Here is a 27,030-nt window from a genome sequence, read left to right on the forward strand (position 1 = left end):
TAAATAAGGCGGTGGCATGTCCAATTTATGTTCTAGGACTGGAATCCAGGAAAGGAAATAAAGATGAGATTGGTGACAAGGAGGCGAGCAAGGAGGAGGCCAACATATGTAACTTGTTAAGCTAGTTAGGAAAATTAAATTCATGATAGTAATAAAAGAGCAACAAACAAATTTCCTGGTTCCCCCCACCCCACCAAAACTAAAAATGAAAAAAGTTCATGCTCCATTCTCCCTTCCTGGAACATTTGGCTTTAAAAAGGAAAGACATCTCTCTGGATAAATTCTGCAAAGGTTGGTGCCACATCTCCCCATCTGGTACACGTTGTTGAAATCCACGTAGACACACGAGCCAGGCGGGCAGAGTCGGAGCATCAGAGGGCCTCACGGGGCTGCCACAGCTTAGCCGCATCTCATTACTCCCCGCCTGCCACTTAGACACATGTCTGCTTTTTCAGAGTACTCCCCAGCTTTCAGCTCCAGGAAGTTCTTAAGAAAAAGTTATTTATCTGTTTTCAGTCCCAAGAACTTTGAAGAGAAACAACTTAATCCAAGCCATAAAACAGTGATGCATTTAGTGACCCTGAAGTCCCAGCTTTCTCAAGAGAAGTTCCTTCCTTAAACATTCATATCCCTTGTCTTTCACATCAGTCTTTCTCTGTTTTCATTATATTCTGAGATTCAGTTTATATCAGTTTCCACATGTTCTAACCTAAAAATGGCCTCTACGTGGATCATTTTTGCTAAGTAAGGTAAATATTTCAGAATGTACACTTTAAGAGAAATATAGCCCCAAATGACTATCATTTTGATGATTATGATGATGATAACCATTGTGATCATTTTAATAGAAACATTGATATAGTAAATATGATATTCCAGCATGCACATTTATATCCTCACTTCATACAGTAACCCACGAGGTAGCTGTAATTCCCTTTTCATAGATGAGATGATTAGAGGCACAGGATATTTAAGTAATTTGTTCAAGAACACACAGCTAGTAAGTGATGGGGTCAGACTTAAACCCTGCCAGCTTGCTCCAGAGTTCATGGTCTTAATCATTATGCTATGCTCTCTCTCTCTCTCTCTCTCATATTTTAACTATCCTATGTCTGAAAATTTAGGCAGGATAAAACATTAGAAAGTTTCAGCTTTAAAAATATGAGTCTGACAACCTTAAGAGTATCTTTTAACCATCATCTCCCATGAATTGGCATCCAGTTCTCGGTGCGAGCAGTTTCCATGCTTAGTTATGAAATCCGCCCTCAGGGAACAGCCGGAGCTCTGGAGCTGCTGGGAGTGATGCAGAAACAGATGTTCCTTTTTCAGCTGTATTTGTGCTCTTAGAAAACAGAAACAGTAAACTCTTCATAAACATTTGTCAACACTCAGGATGATTTGACAAGTTTGTCTTTGATACTAGAATTAGGTAAAATAACTATTCCTATATTAAAGATGCAGGTTGAAGATATGTGTGTAGTTTATGGACGGGCCTCTGTGTTCCAGCGTCCTGAGGCCTGTCCTTGTCATCTTGGTGATTTGCCAGTGATGGGGGGTACACTCTGGAAACAAGGCAGTTCCCAGAGCTCAGTCCTCTAGACAATATTACGGAGTATGTTCATTTCCGATTTTCGTGTTGTGTGGACGACCAAACCAAAGGTGAAAGAGGGAAAGTGTGTGCAATAAGAATGATTCCTGTTTTCTTCAAACACAAACACTAATCAAAAGCCACGGGGAGAAAGATGCTAATGTTCCAGTTGCAGGTGGCTGACAACAGTGCTGTTCATGTAAAGTCGCTACCATTAGGAAAGCAGTAGCCACTTGTTACTGCCTCACTTTCGTAGATCCACTTGATCCTTCACATTTTTATGTACAGATTCTTATTTCTGTTGTTTTCTCATTTGAACAGAGCATCTTGGTCCACCATCAGGAACAAACTCAGCCAGGCAAAGCCCAGCCCTGCAGCACAGGCCCATGGGACAGTCACAGGCCAACCACATACCTGGGGACAGGTGGGACTGCTCTTTTCAGGTTTTGGTTTCTTTCTCTCCTGGTCTCCCCCACTTTTCATCGCCCGCCCCCACCCGTCTCTACACAGTTGTGCGGAAGCCAGCTGGGGAGGTCGAAGTGAGACCTCCACTCCCTCCATCCCTCCGTCCCTCTTCCCAGCCCCCACCCCAGGCGCAGCGGGACCACCAGTCACACTGACAAGAGGGGATTAGGTAGAAGTGACAGCCGCACCCGCTCTGCTCCTCTTGGTCCTCACAGTTTGGGGAAGAAAGTCCCCGACAGACCCCCATGGACTGCTGTCTTCCCAGACTACCTGAGCAGAGCAGTATTTCCACATGTTTCTTTCCTCTTTTGTTGAAAATATTAGCCATGAAACAAAAACCAAATTTCCAGAAATTCAGCATCTTCACGGCCGTTGGTGCCACAGGAGAGCCATTCTTCATTCCGACAAGGTCAGCTTATCTGCCCTCTGGTTCAGTGACTTGAGTGCAGTTTTCCTTGATGTAAACTGCAGTTCACGACGCCCTTAAAACAAAAACAAGACAAACAGAAAACATGGGGGTGTTGACAGACTTTAAGCGATGCTGGAGTTAATGGCCGGGGTTTTGCCTGGCATCTCTCTGCTTCTAGATACAATCTGTCTTTATAGCAGTTTGTCAGCCCGAGACGGGCAAGGTTGAGCATTTAAAAGAAAAGAAATTGATCTGCCTTTACCTGTAGACTCTTTTCCATTTTCTCAGTGCAGAGGGTGACTTGATTTCTCTCCCTTGTAGAAATGCCACAGAGGGTGAAGCTGGAAAAGACGTCTCCATTTCGTACAGACACTCGTGGTCTGACCACAAGCACCTCGCACAGCCTGACACAGCGACGATCTCGGTCATAGGCACTCGGCACAGTCAGGTGAACAGAGACCACCCCCCCCACCCCGGGCGTGGGCACTGAGGAATCTGTATTGCAGATCAGTTTAGATGTATTTGTTCCCAAAATTCATCATTCCTAAGAACCTATTCTGTGTTTGGCATTCTGTTAGGGTCCATGAGAGAATGTATAGAGTGAAAGAAAAGTTTGCCCTTTATTGGAGAAATGTGAACCTTTAGTTAAGTACATAGAAATAGCAGTGTTTTAGTAGGATCAAAGTAGGATTTGGGGTTTTGTTTTGTTTTGGCTTTTTCCTTTTTTCAGGAAAATTAGTCAGAGACTACTTAAGGGAAGCACTTTCCAAAATTCTGTTCTCTGATTGGTGGCACATTGACCAATGAGTAAAGAAGACATGTTATCTTCAAACTAATTGAGGCTGCTTTGATAATTGTATTTATTCAACCAAATTCAGCCAAAACTTACATTCCTTCCTTATGATACAGAAATGCATACTGAACGTACAAATCGTTTCTTCCAGCTATCAAAGTAGCCTTTGTTCAAACTTTTTGAATAAGGCAGTCCGTGAGAGCTTGTTTTCCTCATCCGTCTCCCCCCCTCCAGAGCCTGGGCTGTTACCCGGTGGAGCTGGAGCGGGGCCCGCGGGGCTTCGGCTTCAGCCTGCGGGGCGGGAAGGAGTACAACATGGCCCTCTTCATCCTGCGTCTGGCCGAGGACGGGCCTGCCATCAAAGACGGCAGGATTCACGTGAGTTGGCTGCACCTTTTGGTTCTGGCTCCAGAATGGAAACTTCTGGGAATAGTTGATTAAAGGGAGTGCGGAAACCTGCTGAAGCTGTGAAGCGGGACTTTCCGCCGCTGAGACCTGAGAGGCAGAGGCTTGTCCTGGTCTCACTTCCTCCTCCCGGGCTGCTGCGTGTGTGGCTGTCGTGCTGCCTTTGCGGCCTCGACTGTGGTCAGAAAAATCATTTTTATGTGCATAATCCACATTTAAGGGTAAATAGATTAATAAGTACAATACACCTTCATCTTATTGGAAGTCTTGGAAAAACCAGGGTGAAACAGAATCTTCCAACTTCTTCCAAGAAGCAAGAGGCCTGGGAATTTTTTTTCCTCTTAGCTATTCCTAGAGATAGCCACAGATGGAAGAGCATGACCCTCCCGAGTTGCAGGACTAGCATTCGCATCAGTAATGTCCAGCGTAAGTGTTCTCAATCCTGAAACTGCAGCTTCGCACAGGGCATTGCAGGCCTGATTGTTTATGGACCTGCATGAGGTATTTTCCTCCTTCTCTGGGTAGAAGATTTATTTGCTGGCTTCAATTTTTAAAAGTAGTTAGATCACTGGTATTCAGTTAGTTTATACACTAAAAATTTTCAAATCTGGACGACCTCCCCCTACTACTCAGGAAGACTTTCTCTTTCCTCCCTCTGCCACCAACAGGGATCAGGGAAAGAGAAGTTTTTCTTTTTCTTTTCTGTTTTGTTTTCTTTTTTCCCTTTTCCTTTTAACTAAGTAAACTAATTAGAAAGGCAAATGGCCCTGGCAAATTACTAGATGGTATATTCTAATGATAATTAGAAAAATCTGAGTGACTGTAGTTTTGACTTTTCCCCGTCACTGCTCCACTCCCATCTCTCATTTCATAAAGATACATTGAGTGTTCACTTTACCCAAGGATTTATACATGGCACTGAATGAGCTGGGAGAAAGAATGACACCAAAACAAGATACCATCCTTTCTCTAAATGACTAGACTTGTGTACAAGTTCCAAGAAGGTGCATGTGAATGGAGAAGACTTCATAGAATAGGTGGCATTGGACGGTGGATAGGATTTCCATAGGGGGAGATTAAGGAAAGAAAACATTCCAGGCTGAAGAAATAAGCAAAGGGGTAAAACTGAGGAAGTATAGGTCATATGTAGGGAACTGCAAGTGGTCAAGTTTACCTAGAGGCTATTAGAAAGTACAGAGGGGAGCAGAAGAGGATGAGAATATAAATGTAGGATGGGTCACCAAATGTAGGTCCAAGACAGTGGGAAGTCACAGAAGACTTTTGAGCCAAGAGCTCCCCTCGGAGCAATACACATAAAATGAGTCTCCTGGCGTGTAGGGTGAACGAGGGAACAGGGCTGGCTATAGTTTTAGGCGTCCAGTCCTAGTGGTGGGAGTAGAACTTGAATGGCAATGCTCTGGGAGAAGGTAAGTGATATGTATCGGATCAGCTGTTAATGAGAAAAAGACCAGCTTACAGTACTTGTTAAATGAGTGAAGGATGAAGGAAAGGAACAAAGGGTGGCTTAGAGGCTTTACCCTGCCTGTACTATGAAAAAAACATTGGAGAGCCCAGGAGGAGAAAGGATTGGGCAAAGACTGATAATGTACTTTTAGTCATGTTGATGGACCAGCTGGTTGGAGCAGGTGTAAATATTGAGCGGGCCATTAGAGGTAAAGTCCCAGATGATTGCATTATTCAGGCAGAGGCAATGGCTGAAGCTTTTGCTGTGGATGAGATCACTAAAGGAGAAGATTTAGAGATGTGGGCAGGGCCGGGACTCTGGAGAAGGCCTGTAATTAGTGGACCAGGGACAGGAGGGAAAATGGGGAGGGTGAGAATGTGGAGCAGCAGACCTGAGCTGGGGAGCCTTGACGGCAGGGAGAAGGGTTGATGGCCAGAGTCCGGGAGCGGGGCTGCAGCTGATCGAGATCTGCTGGCTTTGCCTCCCTCCGTTCACTTTCTGGTAGAGACGGATTAATAAAGCAGGAAGAACGTGGGTGTGGAAGTCTGAGGGGAGAGGGATCCAGCTCTGGTTCTGCCACCTTGCAGCTGTGTACAGCTGGGTGGCTTCTCCAGACCTCAGCTTCCTCACCTGCAAAACATAGAACCTTATGTAAAATACACGGCCCAAGTAAACTTCTCAAAATTCTACTAAGAGCAGTTTGAGGCACTGTTTATGGGATGTCATACTTATTTCTGGTTTTCTTGGTCCTTTTTCTCCTCCACTCCCCACCATTTTTTTTTTTGAAGCTGTTTAAGTAGTTTAAATATGGAAGTTTTTTTTAAAATCTATTGTATTTTGTATCAAAAAATCCAATTAAACCAAAAACTAGGATATAATTGAAACGTTCTTTTCAAATATAACCTCCAGATGCACTAATCTCACCAAAGGCAAAGAAAGAGGCCTCAAGGGATTCAAAGACTGTTTCCAAAACATGTTATTCTTTATAAATGAATTCTAAGATTGAATCAGTTTTAATTTGGGGGAAAAAAAACCCTGAAATTAAAAAAAAAAATAAGCTATTACTGCTATGCCCAGGTTTGTTTTAAACTCTTAAGAAAATAAGTCAGCTTTTCAGAGAATTATTTTTCTAGCTACTCAGTTATCAAAATCTTGACCTGGTGTAAGGATCATGGGAGCTTTGTCGTTAATGACAACTCAGTGGGGCAGGCGCTGCCCAAAAAGATGAGTGCTTAACTCCAGCTCAGACCTGCACCTGGAGCCACCTGAGCATCCTCTCTGCCTTCCCCTCCTGCCTCTCTCTTCTTCTCCCTTGTTTTTTCTGTTAGGCTGACAACCTGACTTTGTACCAATTAGTCCAGTATCTTCAGCACCTGAGACAGTGCCTTGACTACTAATAGTAGCTGCTCCATAGAGATTTGTTGAAACAACAGAAGGCATGGTTAATATTTCTACATAATGAGAGAATGGATTTTTTTTTAATATTTAAGGTTAACGTCCAGAACTTATTACTGGGTAGACAGGACTTGGGCTATGTGAAGGAATTAGCAAACAGCGTAATTCACTAAAACATGAAAATACTAACTTTTACTACAGATGGGAAGATGTTGAAAGGATCTGTAAACTTAATGAGTCTTCAGCTGGCCCTTAAAGCCTATTAAGATTTAGAGAGGAGAAGAAAAGGTTCTGGGCTAAAGGAATGAGAAGTCCACTGAATTGAAAAAGTTATTACAGAATAGTGTCAGACTTAAATGTTTAACATAGAACAAAACCAGATTTAAATAATAATTCGAGTTGGCTGTCTTCCAGACAACGTGTTTTCACTTGTGTTACTTTTAGTTTCACAAAAACGCTGTGAGACAGGTGGCGCTACCCCCACTTACAGATTTAAAACTACAGCTCCAGGAGACTAAGTCCCAGCCACAGGGGGACCCAGGCTTGTTGTCCCTCACCCAGTTTGTGTGCTTTCCACGTCAGCCATAGCCTGTGTCGCTGGGATGCAATTCCTCTGGGAGGCATTGTAGGTTCTTAAGTGGGTTATAAGACAATGTAAGCAATGTGCTGGAAATACTGTTTGGTAATATTAATACTTTTTTAGTGGCTGTTTTAAAAACTTGCAAGATTGCCTTTAAAAAGTGACTTTATTTGGGGTTTTTTTTTGTTTTTTTTATTGAAGTATAGTCAGTTTACAATGTATCAATTTCTTGTGTACAGCATAATGTTTTAGTCATAGATATACACACATATATTCCTTTTCATATTCTTTTTCATTATAGGTTACTGCAAGATAGTGAATATAGTTCCCTGTGCTATATAGTAGAAACTTGTTTATCTGTTTTATATATAGTAGTATCTGCAAATCTCGAATTCCCAGTTTATCCCTTCCCACCCCCTTTCCCCCTGGTAACCATAAGTTTGTTTTCTAGTCTGTTTCTGTTTCATAAATAAGTTCATTTGTGTCATTTTTTTTAGATTCCACATGTAAGTGATAACACGGTATTTTTCTTTTTCTTTCTGACTTACTTCACTTAGAATGATCTCTAGGTCCATCCATGTTGCTGCAGATGGCATTTTAAAATTCTTTTTTATGGCTGAGTAGTGCTCCATTGCATATATATACCACATTTTCTTTATCCAGAAAAGTGACCTTTTTAAGGAACATAGTTTTTCTCTGTCCCTTCTTTCTACTTCTTCTTTGGTTCTCCTAGTCTCTTTTTCCCCTCCCTTCCATTTATTTTTTCTGTCCCCCATATTCTATTTTTCAATTCTACAAAAAATGTGACCTTGAATATTTTGTTTTGGGTTTTTTTTTCTTTTTTTTTTTTTCTGATTTTGAATTTTTATTCTTATCAAAAGATATATTCCCCATTTTAAAATTCTTGTCACATTTAAATTCTTTAAAGTTAACAAACTTTGAAAAGAATGTTTATATTTCCCTCTCAAAGGTTCCATTTTTTTATCTTTAGCTCTGTATAGTCCAGTTCAGAACTTTTCCCCGAAGGCCTCTCTACCATAAATCTTAAAACCATGGCTTTCTTCTCTTTTGCCCTAATTTAGTTTTAGTTAAACAAAAATGACACCTGGTGGCAAATCTGTTCAATTACAAGTTTTATTGCAATTTATTTGTTGTGCAAAAAGAATAATACGTAGGTTTGGACAGTGAATTTAAGCCAAAGAATGTGACTGAGATTACTTATAACCTCAATCATGTTTTTTACAAGATATACCCAAAGCATGCTCCAAACAGTATCACCTTTAATTTTCATTTCTCTAATTATCAGCAGGATTTTATATCTGGTGCTAATTTATTATGTTTTCTTGTGAAAATGATTTTTCTTCACTTATTAGATGAAATCTGGGTACTGACTCTTGTTTCACTTATTCTAGGTTTAAGGGGGTTTATTAATTATTTTTATTATTTTTCTCCATCCTATTACATTTATTACCATCTTACTTTGGCTGGTGTTTCTTTAAGGTTTTTTTTTCCACTTTATATGTTAAATCCATCTATCTTGTGATACCCTCCATTTCTTCATGAGTAAGACTCCCATTTTTTTTCCCATAAATATGCAACAACTCATTCTGTTTCATAGTTTACTTGAAAATGTTTGCATTGTATAGAATGGGGTGCAGACTAGTTAAACCTTCTTCATCGTGATACACTTTAAATCTTTTTTTTGGAAAAGCAGAAAATAGATCATTTGAAAACTAACATTTATTTGTGCTTGATATATAATCATGATTATGTTTTTATCTCAGTAAATCCTCCCAACAACCCCAGGAGGTAAGTAGGTGCTAATATTATCCCCGTTTAACAGAGAGGAAAGTGAGACCACTCTGCTCGGCCAAGGTCGAGCCAGGAGTGAACCACAGACATGACAGTGACTCCTAAGCCCACCTTCCCGGCCACTGTGCTCTGCTGCGTCTCTGGATACAGAGTTGTCCTACCAACCTTTGTTAAATAATTGTTGCATCCTCTTCTGTTCTGTCTGGATTGTTTTAGTGAGCTCTTATAAACATGCTTTTTGGAATTTCAGTAATTGTCCATTGTTCAGTTTTTCCGTTTGAAAGCCAAGACCCTCCAGTTGCTTGTCACCCTGAAATATAGTTTAAAATCCAGAATATATTTTAAAATCATTACCATCATTATCTTTAATCAGGTCCTTTGTAAAAGTTATACTTGACCCATTCATGTTTTTCCTTTCTCTTTTAAAATAACTGCAGACAACATTTCTAGTAAATAGAACGTCACTGAGGCATCTTATTCTGCTCCCTAGTTTTTGTTTTCTAGGGAAATCATTGTACACTAAAGTCATGAAGTGTAAGCCAGTTATTGGTTTTAAATGAGTATTCATAATAGTATGTGCTCCAAGCTGAATCTTCTGAGAGATTTAACCTATAAATATTCCCTTTACCTAATGCTGCGTCTAAGTACAGGGTGTAGTGGCAACACAAAGGAGGGAGTGGGCGGTTCTCCCTGGAGGCCAGGAAAGGCTTCAAAGATGAGGCACCACCTGCCCAGGTTTCAGAAGATTCAGCTCATGTCGGGAAGGACCCTTCGCAGGTGGATCAGAGGTAGCTCCATGGTGTCACGTGGGTCAGAGTCTTCACCTCTTCCACCACTTAACCTTTGGTTGAAAACTTAGAATTTGAGTCTTGATTTCAGGATGCTCAGATCCTGCTTACTGTGGTCACATAAACTTTTATGGAGTAAAGGCTGCCATCTATCTACTCCTCAACTCCAGCATGAGAGCAGTGTACGAGTTGAATATTTTACAGATGAAAGAGAGTCATTCGGCTGAGTTGAGCGCTCCAGGATTGACAGAGCAGAACTTGATGTTGTTTCTGTGAATGTTCCCCGTCCAGGTTGGTGACCAGATTGTTGAGATCAATGGGGAACCTACACAAGGCATCACACATACTCGAGCAATTGAGCTCATTCAGGCCGGTGGAAATAAAGTTCTTCTTCTTCTGAGGCCAGGAACTGGCTTGATACCTGACCACGGTAAGTAAAGCAGCTCACTTGTTGCTGAAAAGTTGAGTATGTTAGGGAAGGGGCGGCAGAGGGAAAAGGGGATAGATACTTTGCTAGCTAATTCAAAGGTAAACACCAGAACCATCTTAAAGTCAGTTACATAGCAGAGTTAATAATAATATTACAAAATAAGTGACTTCATGTAGGACTTTCGTTGGAACTTACATATGTTAGGCTAGTCTCAGCAGAAAGCAGTTGCTTTTGTAGAGAAATGTGTCTGTAAAAAATAAGAACATTAGAGGCAAACGATTTAAATGTCATGAAAAACATTTGAAATCTCTTCAAATGTTGTTTTTTTCCTCCTAGTAAGATAAGTTTCTCTCTTAATGAGTTAACATAAAAACTTGAGGTTTTTCTGGTCATTGTCAAAAACGAGTTGCTATAGCCCTACCTGGAGTCAAGGAGTTGGACCCGGGACCGTTTTTGTACTCCTGTATTGACCTTAAACTTCCTTGGTTTCATCATATGCTTTTGAAATATCACAGTATTTGAAAATCACTGCTTTTCAGTTGAGTGCACTAGTCTAGAAATAAAATACCACACCACTTAGCCCTTGTCCCTTCTGGTTCCCTTCCCTTCCCCGCGGAGAGCATTTGAGGGATCAGTGTAGACGTGACCTCCTACAGCCCCCTTCCAGCCTATAATTCTCTGACTGTATTACCTTCCACAATCTGCTTGTAAATCATACGTTCCCGGTTGACATCCTTGCTAACTGCGCTGTGATTTTTTTTTTTACACAGTCCTAGGCTTTTTCTCTTCCTTCTTCAGGTTTGGCTCCTTCCGGTCTGTGCTCCTACGTGAAACCTGAGCAACATTAAGGCTTTCAGGGCTTTTCTTGGTCTTTCCTTAAAAAGACTTGGTAAATTTGCATGTCTTGTAAATCACTTCCTTCTTTTTAATTAAAAATGATGCTAATTAAATACATCTACTTCTATCTTCTGCACTTTTCAGTTTCCTTTTGACATTAAATTTGGCAGCTTAATGCAAGAAAATGATTGACAAATGCCCATGAATTCCATTCTGGTACCATAATTTGGCTCCTTTATTAGTGATTCTGGCCTATCCTTAAGCTGTGTCCGTCAGTAACAGCTACATCAGTAAGCTGCTTGGACCAGGTACTTTGGTCTGATCTTATTATTTATTTAAGGTTTTTTTAATTGGGCTTTTACTATTTATAAAGAATCTACACATCATATACTTCACTTAGTATTCATTTTTCTAATTATTTTGTGTAATATTATTTTGTATATATATATAAAATAACCTACCCTTCATGTTCAAGTACAGCTGTCCGTATACATCTGGCTTTATATAGAGAGATCTAAACATACATAAACTTCTTAAAATACTCAGGCTGTTTAAGCAGTTAGTACAATTCAAATGGCTGTCACAGTTCAAAACTTAATTGTTCCTATTCATAATTCTAAAATGTAATAATATTCTATTCAAATCACTTTTTTTAGGTGATTGGGATACTAATAGTCCTTCATCTTCAAACGTGATTTATGATGAACAGTCACCATTTCCCCCATCTTCACACACTGCTTCCATATTTGAAGAGTCTCATGTGCCAGTAAGTGAAGAATTTTTAATGAGAGTTCAGATATGTGAAAGGGCAGAAGAATTCAAGGACATTGTGCCTGAAAAGAAAAGCACTTTAAATGAAAATCAACCTGATTTAAAGCATCAATCTCTTCTCCATAAAAATGTGAATAAAAGGGATCCACCCAACAGTCATGGGCACAGTGATAAGAAAAATCTCTTGAAAGTAGAAAATGGTGTCACGCAAAGAGGTAGATCTGCTAGTCCCAAAAAGTCAGCCAGTCGCTATTCAGAGGAGCACTCCTCTGAAAAGATTCCCAGTCCTCTAAAAAATGACCCCAAAAGAAGACCCAGAGATCGATCACTCAGCCCCAGGAAAGGGGAGAATAAAAGTTGTCAGATCAGCACGAGGGCAGGTTCTGGACAAGATCACTGCAAAAAAAGCAGAGGACAGTCTTCAAGCCCAAAGAAGCAGCAAAAACCTGAAGGGAGCAAAGACCAACCAAGTGCGAGTGGAAGAGGAGGGGGCCGTGCCAGTGACAGTGCTGAGCAGAGCGCAGGTGCGAGGGAAAGCGCAGGTGTCAGCAGGAGAGATCCGAACCAGAGTCAGCCTGGAAAAAACAGAACCAGGTCTCCAGAGAAAAAGAGCAAGAGAACGGATGAAACTTCTCTTCCATCCAAAAAGACTAACCCTGCTGGTAAAGTAGTGTCGGAAAATGAAAAAGGGAAGAAAGCAACCTTAGGAGAAGCAAGTCCCAGTAAAGAGAAAACAGGAGAAAATGTCAAAATGGCAGAAAAGAAGCTGAAGCAGGAACCCGAAGAAAGAACGGTTTTAAACAAAATAGAAGATCACAAAGGCAAAGAAGTAGAGGCGGCTGACAAAAACAAAGAGAGCGGAGGGCTCAGACCTGAGAGCGGTTCTCCAGTTAAGAAAACACCCATCACGCCAGGGCCGTGGAAGGTGCCCAGTGCAGGCAGAGCCACAGGCACTACTGGTGTGGCCGAGAAGCGGCTGTGACCTTCGGCGTAAAACAAGGAAACACAAGTTGTCACCTTTTCTTATTAAAAAGCAGCATTTCCTACCCCTCAAATTTTTCAGAAATTCTGAAACACACCTAAGTACATTTTAATTTGAGCATCGAGTTAGCTGGCTGCATGAAGGGCCTTTAGGATTGCTACGAATCCACCGCCCCCCCGCCGGCTGCCCCTCCTCGCGCGCACCAGCTCGTCTACCCGGCGTCCCCACACACGACGCAGTGATACCCACAGCGTGGTCACAGCTCCCGTTACATTTGTCCCAGGTTATCTACTGTATCATATCTATTTTATCCTTCTCACAAACATATTTCCACACTAATGAAAAAAACTAGCTTTGGCTTGGAAGTTGATATTCTCAATAGCATGTTGCATGTTTACAGAGAGACGTATTTGAGCCCCTGCAGAAGAAGAGATTGTCAACTCATTAAAGGCGGCCGTTGCTGCTTCTAACAGCTACTGATGGTGTCCCAGTATAAAAATACAACCTCAAACGTCACTACTGTAAAGAAAAAAAATGTAGTCAAATACTGGCCTTCTTACAGTTTTTTATGTTAATTCGGCTGCATAAGGTATTTCAAGTCACTGTTAAAGATATGACTTAACAAATGTATGTTCCAAGGAGAAAATACTTCAGGCAATTAAGAGCTCACCTCCTGCTATGTTACCCAACCCTCAAGCGCTGTAGCATCCCAGACCACCTTTTTATTTCAGTTATTTTACTGTAACGCCACAACGAAGCACGCGGACCATACTGCTTATCGCTGTTTGAAGAAAAACTACCAAATTTCTATGTCTGGGTATTTCAGTTGAACCAACTCCTAAGTCATTAGTCATTAATACACAATACGTCTTTGAAGAGGGACTTAGGAAACCAGCTCCACAGTCCATTGCCAGGTGGAGTACCAGCCCCTCTGGTAGCAGCTGTACAAGTCCGTGTGTTTAGAAGCAGAACCTGCCTGGGACGGGCTCAGCACATGAGGACAAATGTGGTGGGAGACAGTCTTTGCTAGATCTTATTTCATTTTAATTTCTAGCTACATTAACATTTAAACACAAGAAAGGGAGACTAAACATCTGAAATTTTGTACAAGCTAAGCAGAAAAAATTTGTAAGTCAATTAGAAATGTTTGTTGGAAGGTTGAGAGTTTTTAACTCCATAAAATAGATCCAGGTTTTTCAGCCCCCGGAAGCAGCATTCAGTAGCATCTATAAATAAAGGCGCACTCAGAATAAAACCATTTTATGGAGTAGTTGAACACACTTGTTCTGTTGCCCTGGGTTCATCTCGTTATTGTGAACACATCATGTCCCAGTCCTTCCCTCTCAGAGTCCGACTGTGAAATTCTTCACTGTAACAACTGAATCAGCCCCTGTAGATAAGACCTGTTTCCCAGAGTGAGAGTTTTGAAACCCCCTTTTCATCCAGAACTATATTTACCCACCTATTGTAACTACTTGAATAGAGCAAAATTAGAAGGCTTGATAAACGCTAAAATTTTAGTACCACAGAAATGATTTATTTTCCCTCTAGTCCACAATTAGTGATAAAAAATCCTATTTTTATTGTTAACTGTGACATAACTTTGATGTCATATGTTGTCAGTCTGAAGTGGCTCTTTCCTCAGTAACCTGTCACTGTACTGATTATATACCGACTTAGCAATGTGGCCTTGGAATGCTAAGCAAAATATGGATGTACTGGTTGTAAATGTTTATATATTGTACAGTACCTTTATATATACACCTGAGGTTCTGATTAGAGAAAGAGATCTGTAAATCGCTCGTTATTTTTTATATAGATATTAAAAAAACCAAACCAGAATGTTTATGGCCTGCATTTCTTTTACCATCAGGTTTATTTAATGTTGCTCTCTATTTATGGAGCTAATTGTCATCATGATCTGAGTCCGCTAATAGATTTTGTCTCTGCACGTAACAAACATTCAGAGTCCTACAGTCAGGAAGACTCTTAAAATGATGACTTTTCCTGCATAGCTATATGTGTAAAGATTAAAATTAGAGGTAAAAGTCATTACAGCTACCTCATACCCTTCCTTGTAAGGAAAATAGCTTTGCATAAGTAATTTGCTTCCCCCCAAAATCCTTATACTGTCAGGGAGAGAAAAGGACTTGTCTTATTGGAAATTGGTCCTAGACATTTCTAATGGACACAATAGTACCAGTCCAGTTACCGCAAGGTCACAAACTCTGTTTCATCAGACTATGGCATTTCACGTTATTTTTAAATCGTTTTATTTGCTATAGGTTGTACTTACTTTTAGAATGAAGGGTCTTGACTTGATTTCACTTGAATTCTTGCTATAAATGAAGTCTAAAACCTATTTCAAGACAATGGTTAACTTAATACTCTTGAAGAGAAAAATTAACTCCTACCTACCAGCGTGAACCCACACTAAAAATAAACATGAGACCCCTGGCTCCCAAGCCCGACCATGGAGGTGGGTGTCACAGCAAAATCACTTTGTTGTTGGTTTAGTGGACACATTGCCTCACTGATCACAAGAGCAAAAAAGTTCCAGGATGCCATCACATTGCCTCCCTAGAGAGATTAGTAAGGTTCTATAATGCTGTCTTCTAACCTACTTAACAACAAATTTTTTGGACCAAGTAGCTTTTGTACAGCATCAATTGCTATTTCAGAAGTCTTGGACACAGAAAAGCATTTGGCTTTTTATTTCTACATGAGAATATCTTGGTTATTTCCTTTTTTAATAGTCTCATGTAGAAAAAGTTAATTGCTTTTAAACATGTGGACAAATGAATTTCATATTTAATATACCCAACATTCAAAAAGAATTGGGTTTTTAAGAAAGCAAGGAGTACTCAAATTAGGTAAACTGTGTGACAGTCTGACTAATGACCTCCGCTACGAAGTGTTTAAGCTGAAGCTCAATCCACAGTGAGGTCCAGGGACTAAGGGACACTGGCGTAAACAGACTTCAGTCACAAAACGTGATGTTTCAGTCTGCTATGAAGAATACATCACAACAACTTCTTACATCATCCTGGCATGCGCCAGTGCTAACAACCACTTGTGCTTTTTACATGATAACAGATTTCACTTAGGCAGCTCTTTACTGGTCACGCTGTTAAGGTTTATCAGCAATGCGATGACTTGTTTACCACATGCCATAATCATTGCATGAAATCTACACTCTCTGCTTGAGTTAACTGAATTACTTTAAGATATCCGATAACTTGGATCTGTTTTCAATCTTGCTTTTTGCAAGTAAAGCCTTAAGTGTAAGAAGGGAGTATGAAGGTCTATGAGAACTAGAATTCTCTGTTAAAGAACTCTGAGCATTTTGCACATAAAAATTAAAATACAAAAATATAGCCAAGTGCTTTAATTTAACCTGAACCTATATTTTTACAAAGAATCCTGTGGGTATTTGTCTATTTGACAATATTTGCATTAAGGTCAAGCAGAACTACTAACAAATACGCAAACCAAGAGGCTTATTTTGTCCTTAATAAACAACCACCATCTGTTACCTGGAGTAATATCTCATTACAGCGTATAGGCTCAGAACGCGCTGCAGGAAAGGCACGGAATTACTGCACATTGTGAAATTCAAATTGCGTTATTCTAGATGGGCACCAGTAACTGCAAGAAGCAAAGGATTACTTTAAATGACAGTCTAGTCAATGCATGAGATTAATGAATTTACTTCTTGACTATCCCAAATCATATGCTGTATTTGGGAGTGAGACCCATGTGGCCCATTATAGAGCGGTAGTTCTAAAATGTCAAAAATGAACGTCACGAACTTACAAGAGGGTTATTTTTGCAGTGCATGGGTTCACTTACCTCTAGATACAATGTACCAAAAATAAAAACAGACCCGTAAGCTTATACTTTGTAGGACATCCCGGCATTTAGAATTTTTCTACTTGTCTCTGAAAGTCAAGAAAACCATACCCCAATTAGCCAAGTATTTGGATATTCGACTTTTCAGTGTTTATATTATACATGAGGCATAATATACATATTTAGGAAGCTTGAAGTTAGACCTCCATAGCAATTTTAGGAAGGATAATTTTTCCCAATACAACAAATTGTAAAGTTAACTGAACAGGTATTTTCCTTCGCTTTCTAGGGTTATTACTATTTCAATTAAATATATGAATGGCATAATCTAGTTCATACATCTTGGTTTAATTTCTCAATAATAGGTAAATGTTGTCAATTATATTTCACTCCTTTTGGGTGATTAAAACAAAAGTCCAAGTTCTTAGAAGTTATTGTACAGGAATAAATGAAGCACTGAGAGTACAAGTCTTCCATCCTAATAGGGAAAATACTGCATAAATGGCAAATTAGTTGAGATCCATTCTTCATTCATTCTATACATTGCTAATGAGTACCACCGAGTACCTATTATGGGGTCAGGTACTCTTCTGCATTCTGAGGACCTAGGAGTGAAAAACCACAAAAATTCCTCGCCTTATGAGGCTTACATTCTAATGGGGAAGGACAGAAATAAAAAAATTAATAGGCAAAAATATAAACAAGATAATCTGATTTTGATAAGTGCCACGAAGGACATGAACAGGGCCGTGTAACTGACAAAAAGGGTAAGGCGGGGAGCTGCTGTCACTCAGGTCATCAGAGAAGGTCCTACTGAGAAACTGACAGCTGAGAAGCCATTCAGGGGAGAACTTAAGAAAACATATTCCAGGCGCTACCTGAAATAAGAAAGAACTTGGTATAACGGAGGAACTGGAGGGAGCCAGTGTGGTGTGGTTGTCAGGTACCAAGAAGGTGAAACTGGAAAGGGAGTCAGGCCTGATGAGGAAGGCCTTGGAAGCCACCACAGGGAGAGCCAGAAAGAGAAAACAGGAATGATACAGTTTTATAGTTTCTGTATTTTTAAGCTCGTTTATGTGGCTGAGGGAGGCCAGAGAGGAGAGGGGACAGCGGGTCAGCACAGTAACCAGGAGAAGGAGACTTAGCCTGGTAGCTGGGGAAACAGAACAGATGTGACTTTGCAGCAGGTTAGATACAGAGGAAGAGAGAGGAACCAGGAAAAACCCTAAGCCTTTGGCTTGAACAATTGAGTAAACTTTGTTCCATTTACTAAGGTAGAAAAACATTTACTCTCCCATCTTAACTTTAAAAAAAAAAAATGGAAAAATATATACGAAAAAATGGGTGTTAGATATTGGACAACAGGCAGTAAAAGATGGTGGCATTAAATGGAGTGAGCCCCATGACTGCCCAGGTCGCTTGGAGGCAGTTGCTAGGCTGTGGTGCAAGAAGGGGAACCCAACCCAAGCCAAGTAGTCTGGCTGAGTTGAGGAGACAAGAGTTAAGAATTTCAGGAGGCCAGATCAGCTAGAATTGGCAGGGCAGAGGACCAGAGAGAAGACAGCTGCACAGAGAGAAGAGAGTACCAAAGATGCACACAGGGTTCCTCTGAGGTCTTTAGGAGAGTGTTGATCAGCACAAGGAAATACTCAACAACAGGGAAAGAACCACCAAAAAAGAAGCAGGCCAAAAATTCTTGAGCTGGGAATAGTTCATGTTCCTACTGTCAAACTGGAAAACCCTTACCATGAAGAGGGCATCGAGTAGAATCCTTTGGAGGAGCTCACTTCAGTAGTGGAGAAAAGTAGTCCAAGACAAGGCTGCTCAGGCCCACCTAACGAAGCTTAAAAACAAGCCTTGAAATGATCAAACTGTTTCCAAGTAACTCGACTGCATTCTAAGACAAAGCTTGAGAATACTTAATACGCACATATACACAAAAACCCAACACCCAACAATATAAAAATCCACACCCAATAAGAAATTGCTAGGCATGCAAAGAGGCAGGAAAATAGGACCCAAAATGAGGAGAAAAGTAAATCAATTAAAAACCCCAAATGACACTAATGATAGCTGTTTTAATGTCCTTATTTACAATTTCTATTGTAAATATTATGTTAACAAGGTGGAGAAAAGAAATAGCATGTTAAAGAGACACGGAAGATATGAAAACCAAAAAAGCAAAATCAAACGTCTATAGACAAAAATACATTGGGTGGGAAATTAGTGCAGAAAAATAGGTTAGTGAACTTGACGGCACCGCAATAGAAACTATCCAAGATTAAAGACAAAGAAGACGGGGACAACGTACAGAATACCAGTAAGCTGTGAGGCCACTTCAAACAGCCCAATATGCATGTGAACTGGAGTCCCAGGAGGAGGTGGGTGAGACTGGGAGAGAGAAAACTTGTTTTTAGAAATAACAGCCAAAATTTTTCCAAATTTGATGAAAACTATAAATCCAGATTTCCAGTAAGTGCTACAAATCCCAGGCACAAAAAAATGAAGAAAACTATACCAACGCACATTATAATTCAATAGACAAATTAAAGAGCAACATCTTGAAAACTAGAATTTTATGCCCAGCACAAAGTATCTTTCAAACATAAAGATTTCAAAACGTTACTCAACAGGGTAGGCCTGTACACTCTGCTAAAAAGATTTTGGATTTTTATCTTCAAAGTAATCCTAAATCATTAATCGATTCTACATGATGAGAGTTGCATTTCAGAAAAGACACATTAGCTTTTGAGACGAACAGGCAGGCATGGGGGAGGGGGTAATATGCATATGTAAGGGCAGAAAAGCAGAATCTTGTTCAAAAACAAAAGGCATTAACTCACATGAAGGTGGTGGAAATGGGGATGGAGAAAGGACTGACTGGGAAAATACCTAGAAGATAATTATTCAAAGACTCGGAGATTGGATGTGAAGTGTGAGAAAGACCAAGAGTCAAAAATGATTCCCAAGTTTCCGTGATGAGCAGCTCTACTTACATATGATTTTACCACCTGAAAAATCATTTAAACCAATTATACCCCATCAAACCATAACTGAAACAACTTAAGAGTAAACTATTCTACATACTGCATTTGAGCTGAAAGATTCACTGCATAAAACACAGAACAGCAGTTTTCTGTAGGAGAAAAAGATGACGGCATTAGGTTTGTTCACCTGAAATCTACACTGAGCAGCTCAGTCTTGGATTTGAGATGTTGCTATTGTTCCTTATGGAAAATAGTTCCAGCATGATTTCCATGAGCCACCTGTTGAGACACTGATGTGCCTTTACAGAACAGTTCCTTCTAGAGGTGAATCACCATAGTGGGGTTTTACCTTTTTAAAAAATTGTAACTCTCAGGAAGCATTTAGAATGGCTGCAAATTTTTGGTAATTCACCTCTAGTTCAGCAACCCTGCCCCTGTGTTTCTATCTTCACAGTTAGGAATCTATCAACAAAAGATTTTTAAAGGGTTTTAAACAGTAATTACAAATGTTGATTGTGGATTTACTAAGTGCTAAGTACTTTATGCTGTGTTAAGTACCTTACATCATAATCTCACTTAACCTTAGGTAGTTTTTATCCCCATTTAACAGGTAAGGAAATTGAGATGCAAAAAGGTTAAGTAACTTGCCTTAGATTATGAAGCTATTAAGTGATAGAGCCAAGAATATGAATCCAGAAAGGTCTGACCTCAGTCGCCTTGAGAAATTCATCTTTAAACCTCAAAAATTAGGATATGTGTAAATGATAGCCTGATTTTGCATGTACATATTTTACATGTAATAACTAAGTTTAATTATTTCCATTTTAAAAGTCACAAAATCTTATTAAAATGTGGGCTTTCAATCTGCCTCAAGAGATTCTTGAAAGCAAGTAAGTTAATGAGCAAGAATTATATGCAGACTATGAGAGTTTCCATTAACTTATGTACATGCCTGTGTGTGTGTGATGAGGGTGCTGACAAGAGAATCCAAGTCATCAGTGCCAGAGCTTGGCTGAATATAGACACTGAGGACCTGAGATTGTACTGAGAGTTGAATACGTTAAGCTGCATAACACAAACTATTGATGCTTCACTTAGCACTGCCATGGGAAACGCAAGTCCGGTGATTGAAACAGAAAATATGGTGCCCGGTGGACGTGGGTGAGTGTGCGTATCCTTCAATTTCTCATGCTGAATTACGTGCCTTGTATGCATGACTCTCACCAACAACTATACAGTTACTAGGATTAACTTCAAAATTATAAACTAATTAAAACTTTCTCCATAGTTTAACAGAAAGTCACAGTTTAAAAGGTTATCTTTTTTCTTTCAACAACAACAAAAAAAGCCTAGAAACTGAAATTCTCCAATAAAGTTCTTTTATTTGGGTTCAACCTGGAATAGTTTAAACTTGATCTCTCTTTGCTAGAGAAATGAAATCTCCAATTCTATAGATTGTAATAGAAAAGTACTGAATTTGCATATTTCCAATAAAGGATATTTGCTTCATGCTTTGGGCAACTACCATAGTTACCCAGAAGAGTATTTCCAGTAAATATAACTGTCACAGCACTGAAATGCCCAGAATAAATTTCCTAACTTTAAAAAATTGTCCTTATGTTGCCATAACACAGTGGTCTTTAGTCTCCTGACTATTCACACTATTTGAAAACCATGAAGATACAGCTTTTTAGCATGCACGCTCAGTTGGAAAAGGATTTGTTCCTCTGAAAGCACCACTGGTCAGATTAGGCAGAATGGAGGGCACCTCTGCGGGTGAACAAGCAGGTGGGTGTCCTCGTGGTCTTACAGTCATCTCTTTCCTTAACAGGTGAAGCACTGATGCCAGCAAGGGGAGAGAGTCCAGGCACATGACTCAGCTCATGACTTAATTTTCCACAGCTGAGAAAAGAAAATCACCAAAATAAGTGAGTTTTAGGACAAACAGGTGGGGTTGATGGTACACTTACCTGACTATGAATCAAGAACCCTTTACGTAAGAAAAAAAGTGCCAACTCTGGCAATAGCAACCAGAGAACATCATCGAGAAAAAACATTAACAATTTCCAAGATCAAAAATGATATACTGCAGCTCATGGGGTTTTGGTTTTCATTCATTCTGCCTCCGTACCTTTCCCGAGATCAGAAGCCAACCCAGCCCATGCTATTAAACAGACGTGAGAGTCAAACTTGCTTTTTATGTTTCATTCAAGAGCAGTCTACTGTACTTGTGTAAAATGAGAAAATCTAAGCTGAATGTCTATTTCAAATGTCTATTTCTCTACCTTGAGTTATTTCCATGCCAGGCCCTCCCTCTCTCCATGCCTCCCTCCCCTCCTCTCTCTTCCTCTCTCCCCCTGCCCCCTGCCTCTCACACAGACACACACATAGTGGGAAGAACAAAGATTATCATATATAGTAAATTTTAAGACTAAGGCAGATGCTGCCAGAGGTAATCACACTTACTCTTATATTAAATCCTAGAAGATCACTTATAACACCTGAGACAGCAGAAAGGATAACTACTCGTGTGATGTTGTAGATTAAGGGATTCATCGTCAGTCCATAGAGTCTAAATGGTGTGTCCAACTCCTACAAAAACATGAAAAGAACTGAGATGGAATACATGGTTTCACAATAGCTATCGGTGATTTCTGGGCTGTTTTTTGAGTTTTAGGGGAAGATGACTGCTTAAGGCCTCTTCCCTTAATGTCAATAGCTACCTTCAAAAAAACCTGTAATGGATTCTCACCTACTTTTCCACTAGCTAAGTTTTTAAAGGTGGGTTCAAGCAATATGCTATTTGTGATTTTTTTAAGTGTAATTTTTAAAAGGTCACAGACATCAACAATCACAAGAACTTGGGTAGCAAGATGGGAAAGTTTTTCTCAGAGTCATTAACCCCAGACTATCCGGCTGGCATTCTGAAACTACATAGCCTGGCATCTATCTGTTACTAGGGTCTTCTCCAAGCCCAGCACTGATTTACTTTAAATGGTAATAAAAATGTATCACGGGATATTACTTACTTTCAACAACTTGGTGGATAGCTTTAGCACATTGTTTACTAGAGTAAGCTGTTCTTTCTTATTCGGCTTTTTTTCCATTTTAAGATATAAATTAATCTAAGGGAAGGAATACAGATTAAAGCAAATGCCATGGAAAAGATATATATAAATATTGCATTCAATTTGGCAGGCTCTGAGGGCAATGTTTTCAAGTAAAATAAACTTCAAAATTCCAGTAGCTATTTCTACAGAGCACATATGTCATGTATCCAACCCCCCGTCCCTCAGTCAGTCACATTTGGCAAAGAAAAGCTATTTAATGAATTAAAAAATGATGACGCAATTTATTAAAACAAGGGAAATTTTTATATTAATATTAACTATAGTAATTGAAGTGTAAATTCCTTGAGTTCAAAAACTGTATCTTGCTCCTCTCAGTATCCCACAAGTAATCTAACACCCTCATTAAACATGTATGGACCGGAAGAAGACAGCTGCTTTTAACTTCCCAACCCCTTAGTTTTTGCCTTGTAGGAAGAACTCTCCACTATATTTCTAAGGCAAAAAATAAAAACTAATGATATCAGATATTTTTATTTAAAACTTATAAATAAACATGAACTTTAAAAAAAACTTTATATTACTCCGTATTTATAAGAAACATTTTTTAATCTTAATATCTATTCACATACTAAAGAGAAAATATTTTCTGAACACTTGGTTGTATTCTATGACTGATAGAGAAGAAATTCAAGAAGCTTATTAAACATACTCTAATGATAGGTATTCTAAAGATCTAATACTTGACATAGAATATGGGACCAAAAGCATGCTCCATTACCACCAATAAAAATAATTTTTATACTACAAAGTAGCATCCAATCCTGGGAGCAGGTGGGGAAGACATTATACTCATTTTACAAGAAGGGAAACATCATATAGTTGCAAAGTGACTTGTTAAGCTGGAAGGTCACATAGCTAGAAAGTGACAGAATCTAGACTCAACCCTGAATCTTCTGCACAAACCTTATCATGCCGTCTCTAACCACTGAACCAAACTGACAGGGACCAAACAATACCTGTTCAGTAAGTAATATTGAAACATTGCTGTATTTCTTATTGGTTTCAGACCCCAGTGAGGCCAGGCGCAGTAAGAAAAGTAGCAAAGCTGTTTCCCAGATCAAAAACTCCCAGTTATAAGCATCATTCAGGAAAGTTTTATGTCCCCGGAGAACCTATAAAAAGGACCCAAAAAAGTTAAGATTTTCATTTGTCTTAAAATCTGTAATTACTCCTTTATTCTAGCAATTTAAAAACATTTACAAGATACCAATATTTAAATACTCAAGGCAGGAGAGTTTTAATATTCATAAAGTATTATCTATGTAATTAGTCATTATGTATTTCTCTAAGTTTCCTAGGTTTTTTCTCCTTTGCATGAAAGACAGCAAGGGTCTGGAAGTAACCAAGGAGGAAAACAACACAGTAAGACGAATGCATTTCCAAATTCTCTGACCTCTCACAATTACCTGGTGCCCATTTTTCAAAGGATTAAATCTGCATTTGACTCCCTAAAACATGTGGCCCAGCCCACTGGCATGAGCAGAAAATCCTGAGGGTCAGTCCTTTTCTCCATCTTAGGCTCTGAATGACAGCAGCAGCTGCCACTAGTTACCAATGCCTGTGATGTGTCAAGTTTCCAGGTAAAAGTTTTTGTTTTCTTCAAAATTTTCATTGCTTGAAATGTAAAAAAGTTTACCCAAGCAAGCCCAAGGTAAAATGGGATTTACTGAAAAATATACAGAGAACCATCATGGAAACTGAATACAGGCCTTTGAAAAACAGGAAACAGCAGGCGGCTGCCCTCTCCATCTCCCACCAGGGCCATTTTGGCTCCCACCTCCATTCCTCTCAGCCCGTTCCACTGCCTTGCAAGACCCCTGTTTACTGCTCCCCTCTAACTCTGGCTTGTTCCTGCTTCAGTTTGTCTGAGCATCCTACTGACCCCACTGACCCCTCCTGACCTGTCTTCTCCAAAGTCTGCCACTGATGCCTCAGATTTTCATTTCTAATACAAAAGAGGGAATATGTTTACCGAATCTGAATCAGGTACTCACTCCTGCCAGTCAGTACACAGGGGAGGAAAGTGACAGCTAGTAGCAACCTAGGCTTACCTCTTCCCCAGCGTGACACAAGAGCTAACTAATACACAAACCCCAGCCAAACTGCTATAAAACCAAACACAAAGAAAAACTCTTAAAACCAGCCAGAGAAAAGGGACATCACTTTTAAAAGGGCAGCAATAAGACTAACACTGATGTCTCAAGATAAAAGATGGAAATTATAACAGAATCCTAAAAGTGCTGAAAAGTAACTACAACCTAGAAATCTATACCCAGTGAAAATATCCTTCCAACATAAAAATGGTAAAAGACATTTTCAAACAAACAAAAACAGAGAATTCATCACCCGCAGATTCTTCAAGCAGGAAGAAACTAATTTCAGAGAAAAACAAAGAAATGCACAAACTAATGAAAAGTAATGAAAAGGATAAATATACAGGTGAATTTAAATGAATCATTAACTACAAAAAGCAATAATTACATCTTGTAGGTTTAAATACATGTAAAATTGAAATGAAGAATACTAATAACACAAAAAGTGAGTATGTAAATGAGATAAAGTGTTGTAAGATCCTGGCACTATCAAGCAACTGGCAAATTAATCATTTTATTAGACTATAATAAGTAAGGATGTAGTAAACTCGGGTCAATAGGAGTAAAAGAACCTATACAAAGTTAACAGAGAGGATTAAATAAAATCTTAAAGAATATTTAATTAATAAAAGATGGCAAAAAGGGAGAGAAAAAGGAAAATTAATAGGTAGACCAAATAAGAACCAAATAACATTTGTAATTATAGCAATTACATTAAGTTTAACTGGGCGAGACATTCCAAAACACTAAAACTGTGCAGCTGGATTAAGGAATAAGCAACCAAAGAAGGATACGCTGATTATAAGAGACACAACTAAAATCTGCAGACAAAGTAAGTGAAAGCAGGTAGACAAAGATATGCATACAAAAACTAATCAAAACGCAACTGGTGTAGTTAAATTAATATCAAATAGAGTAGACTTCAAGTTAAGAAACATTAGAAATAGAGACATTTCATAAGGTCATGAAAGATAAAGCCTGACACTATTCAGGATTAAAGGAGATTAAAGAGACATGGTAACTAAATGCAATGATATGATCCTGGATTAAGAAAAAAAATAAAGGACGTAAAAGTCCATATACCAAGAAGATGCATAACAATTCTAAATCTGCATGCACCCCGTTATAGTGCTTAACAATATAGAGAGCAAAAATAAAAACTGACAGAAACAAGAGGAAAAGATAAACCCACCATCAGGGCAGACTTGACCACACCTCTCTCAATGGCTGACAGAGTAAGTAAATCAAAAAAATGAGTGAGGATACAGGAAATTTCAGCCATGCACCTAGTAATATTATATACATGTACACACTTAACCACAGTGAACTGGTTTAAAGCAGAACTGAACGCTGTTTTCCATTTTCACTGAAACAGATCTGAAACTTACCTGGGCACAACAAATGAAAGCAATGGAAAGTGTCAGTAAGAAGACTGAAGACACGACCACATCCACTGAACGCTGCGGGCCCCGTCTCTGTGGAGTGAGACACGTCGTTAACGTCTTACATCACCGCTGGAGCCAGCAACAGCCCTCACATCATTCATACTCTGAACTTTACTACACCAATGTGAAAATAAACATTTATAAGAAGTCTCTGACACAGGATTTTAATATATTTTGGACATCTTCAACTTTAATTAAGCTCTGAGATCCATGCTATTCAAATTAAGGATGTGACTGATGCACAAACATGCTTTCAGTTGAAATATTTGCCAAAAAGTTAGAAGAAGATGCAACATTCAGTTTATCACTCTGCCGTAGGAATTTAAATTTTCTTTTCCCTTTCTAAGCTTTTATGTACGTACCTCTACCAGCTTTGTAGATAGATCACTCCCAACTGGCTGTCCAGTCTGTCAGCCACTGACAGAGTCTGTCCAGTACACAGAACTACACTGCCCACTGAGCATCTGCCACCAGAAATTCCACTTGGCATGTTTTCTGAGTATTCCTGCATATTCCACTGTTAGTCAAATAAAACTCACCTTTAGAAAGGAACGCAGTGATAACCATATCTTAATGTTCTCCACCTTTTTAAGTCTGAAATGAGGTATTTCATACTTCCTAGCTTTCCTGGCAGAAGTAATATGGCTGAAGAGTTTTGCAAATAAAAATCTCTAGAAGTTAAAAAAAAAATCACAAAGTGAAATGAACATGTGTGTCACTGTATATTTATATATTTATTTATATATATTTTTATATATATATTTATATAATTGTAAACAATATTCCCAGCATAAAAAACATT

The 27,030-nt window shown here is 39.2% G+C and overlaps 2 protein-coding genes across 17 annotated transcripts in view; one reads left to right on the forward strand and one right to left on the reverse strand.

The window, feature by feature from the left end:
- Positions 1 to 12,720, forward strand: part of MAGI3 (membrane associated guanylate kinase, WW and PDZ domain containing 3) — a 217,128-nt gene extending 204,408 nt beyond the window's left edge. For 2 of the 4 annotated variants that reach the window (XM_031457846.2, XM_010976229.3), the window contains exons 17-21: positions 1,910 to 2,012; positions 2,784 to 2,910; positions 3,490 to 3,633; positions 9,992 to 10,130; positions 10,929 to 11,016. In XM_031457846.2, coding sequence (XP_031313706.1) covers positions 1,910 to 2,012; positions 2,784 to 2,910; positions 3,490 to 3,633; positions 9,992 to 10,130; positions 10,929 to 10,978 — 563 coding nt within the window. In that variant the 3' untranslated portion in view covers positions 10,979 to 11,016. Of the gene's footprint in view, positions 1 to 1,909; positions 2,013 to 2,783; positions 2,911 to 3,489; positions 3,634 to 9,991; positions 10,131 to 10,928; positions 11,017 to 11,623 lie in introns of those variants that run through there. The other 2 variants (XM_031457845.2, XM_031457844.2) reach the window with 1 other exon arrangement.
- PHTF1 (putative homeodomain transcription factor 1) overlaps positions 8,221 to 27,030 on the reverse strand; it is a 59,276-nt gene continuing 40,466 nt past the window's right edge. For 3 of the 13 annotated variants that reach the window (XM_064488855.1, XM_064488853.1, XM_064488854.1), the window contains exons 14-19: positions 26,768 to 26,899; positions 26,172 to 26,258; positions 23,647 to 23,802; positions 22,589 to 22,684; positions 22,026 to 22,151; positions 8,221 to 21,461 (exon numbers count right to left, since the gene is read on the reverse strand). In XM_064488855.1, coding sequence (XP_064344925.1) covers positions 21,441 to 21,461; positions 22,026 to 22,151; positions 22,589 to 22,684; positions 23,647 to 23,802; positions 26,172 to 26,258; positions 26,768 to 26,899 — 618 coding nt within the window. In that variant the 3' untranslated portion in view covers positions 8,221 to 21,440. The remainder of the gene's footprint in view (positions 21,462 to 22,025; positions 22,152 to 22,588; positions 22,685 to 23,646; positions 23,803 to 26,171; positions 26,259 to 26,767; positions 26,900 to 27,030) is intronic. The other 10 variants (XR_010382233.1, XR_010382237.1, XR_010382232.1 and 7 more) reach the window with 10 other exon arrangements.

This window comes from Camelus dromedarius, chromosome 9 (assembly GCF_036321535.1).
Source record: "Camelus dromedarius isolate mCamDro1 chromosome 9, mCamDro1.pat, whole genome shotgun sequence".
In the NCBI taxonomy this organism is placed as follows: Eukaryota; Metazoa; Chordata; class Mammalia; order Artiodactyla; family Camelidae; genus Camelus; species Camelus dromedarius.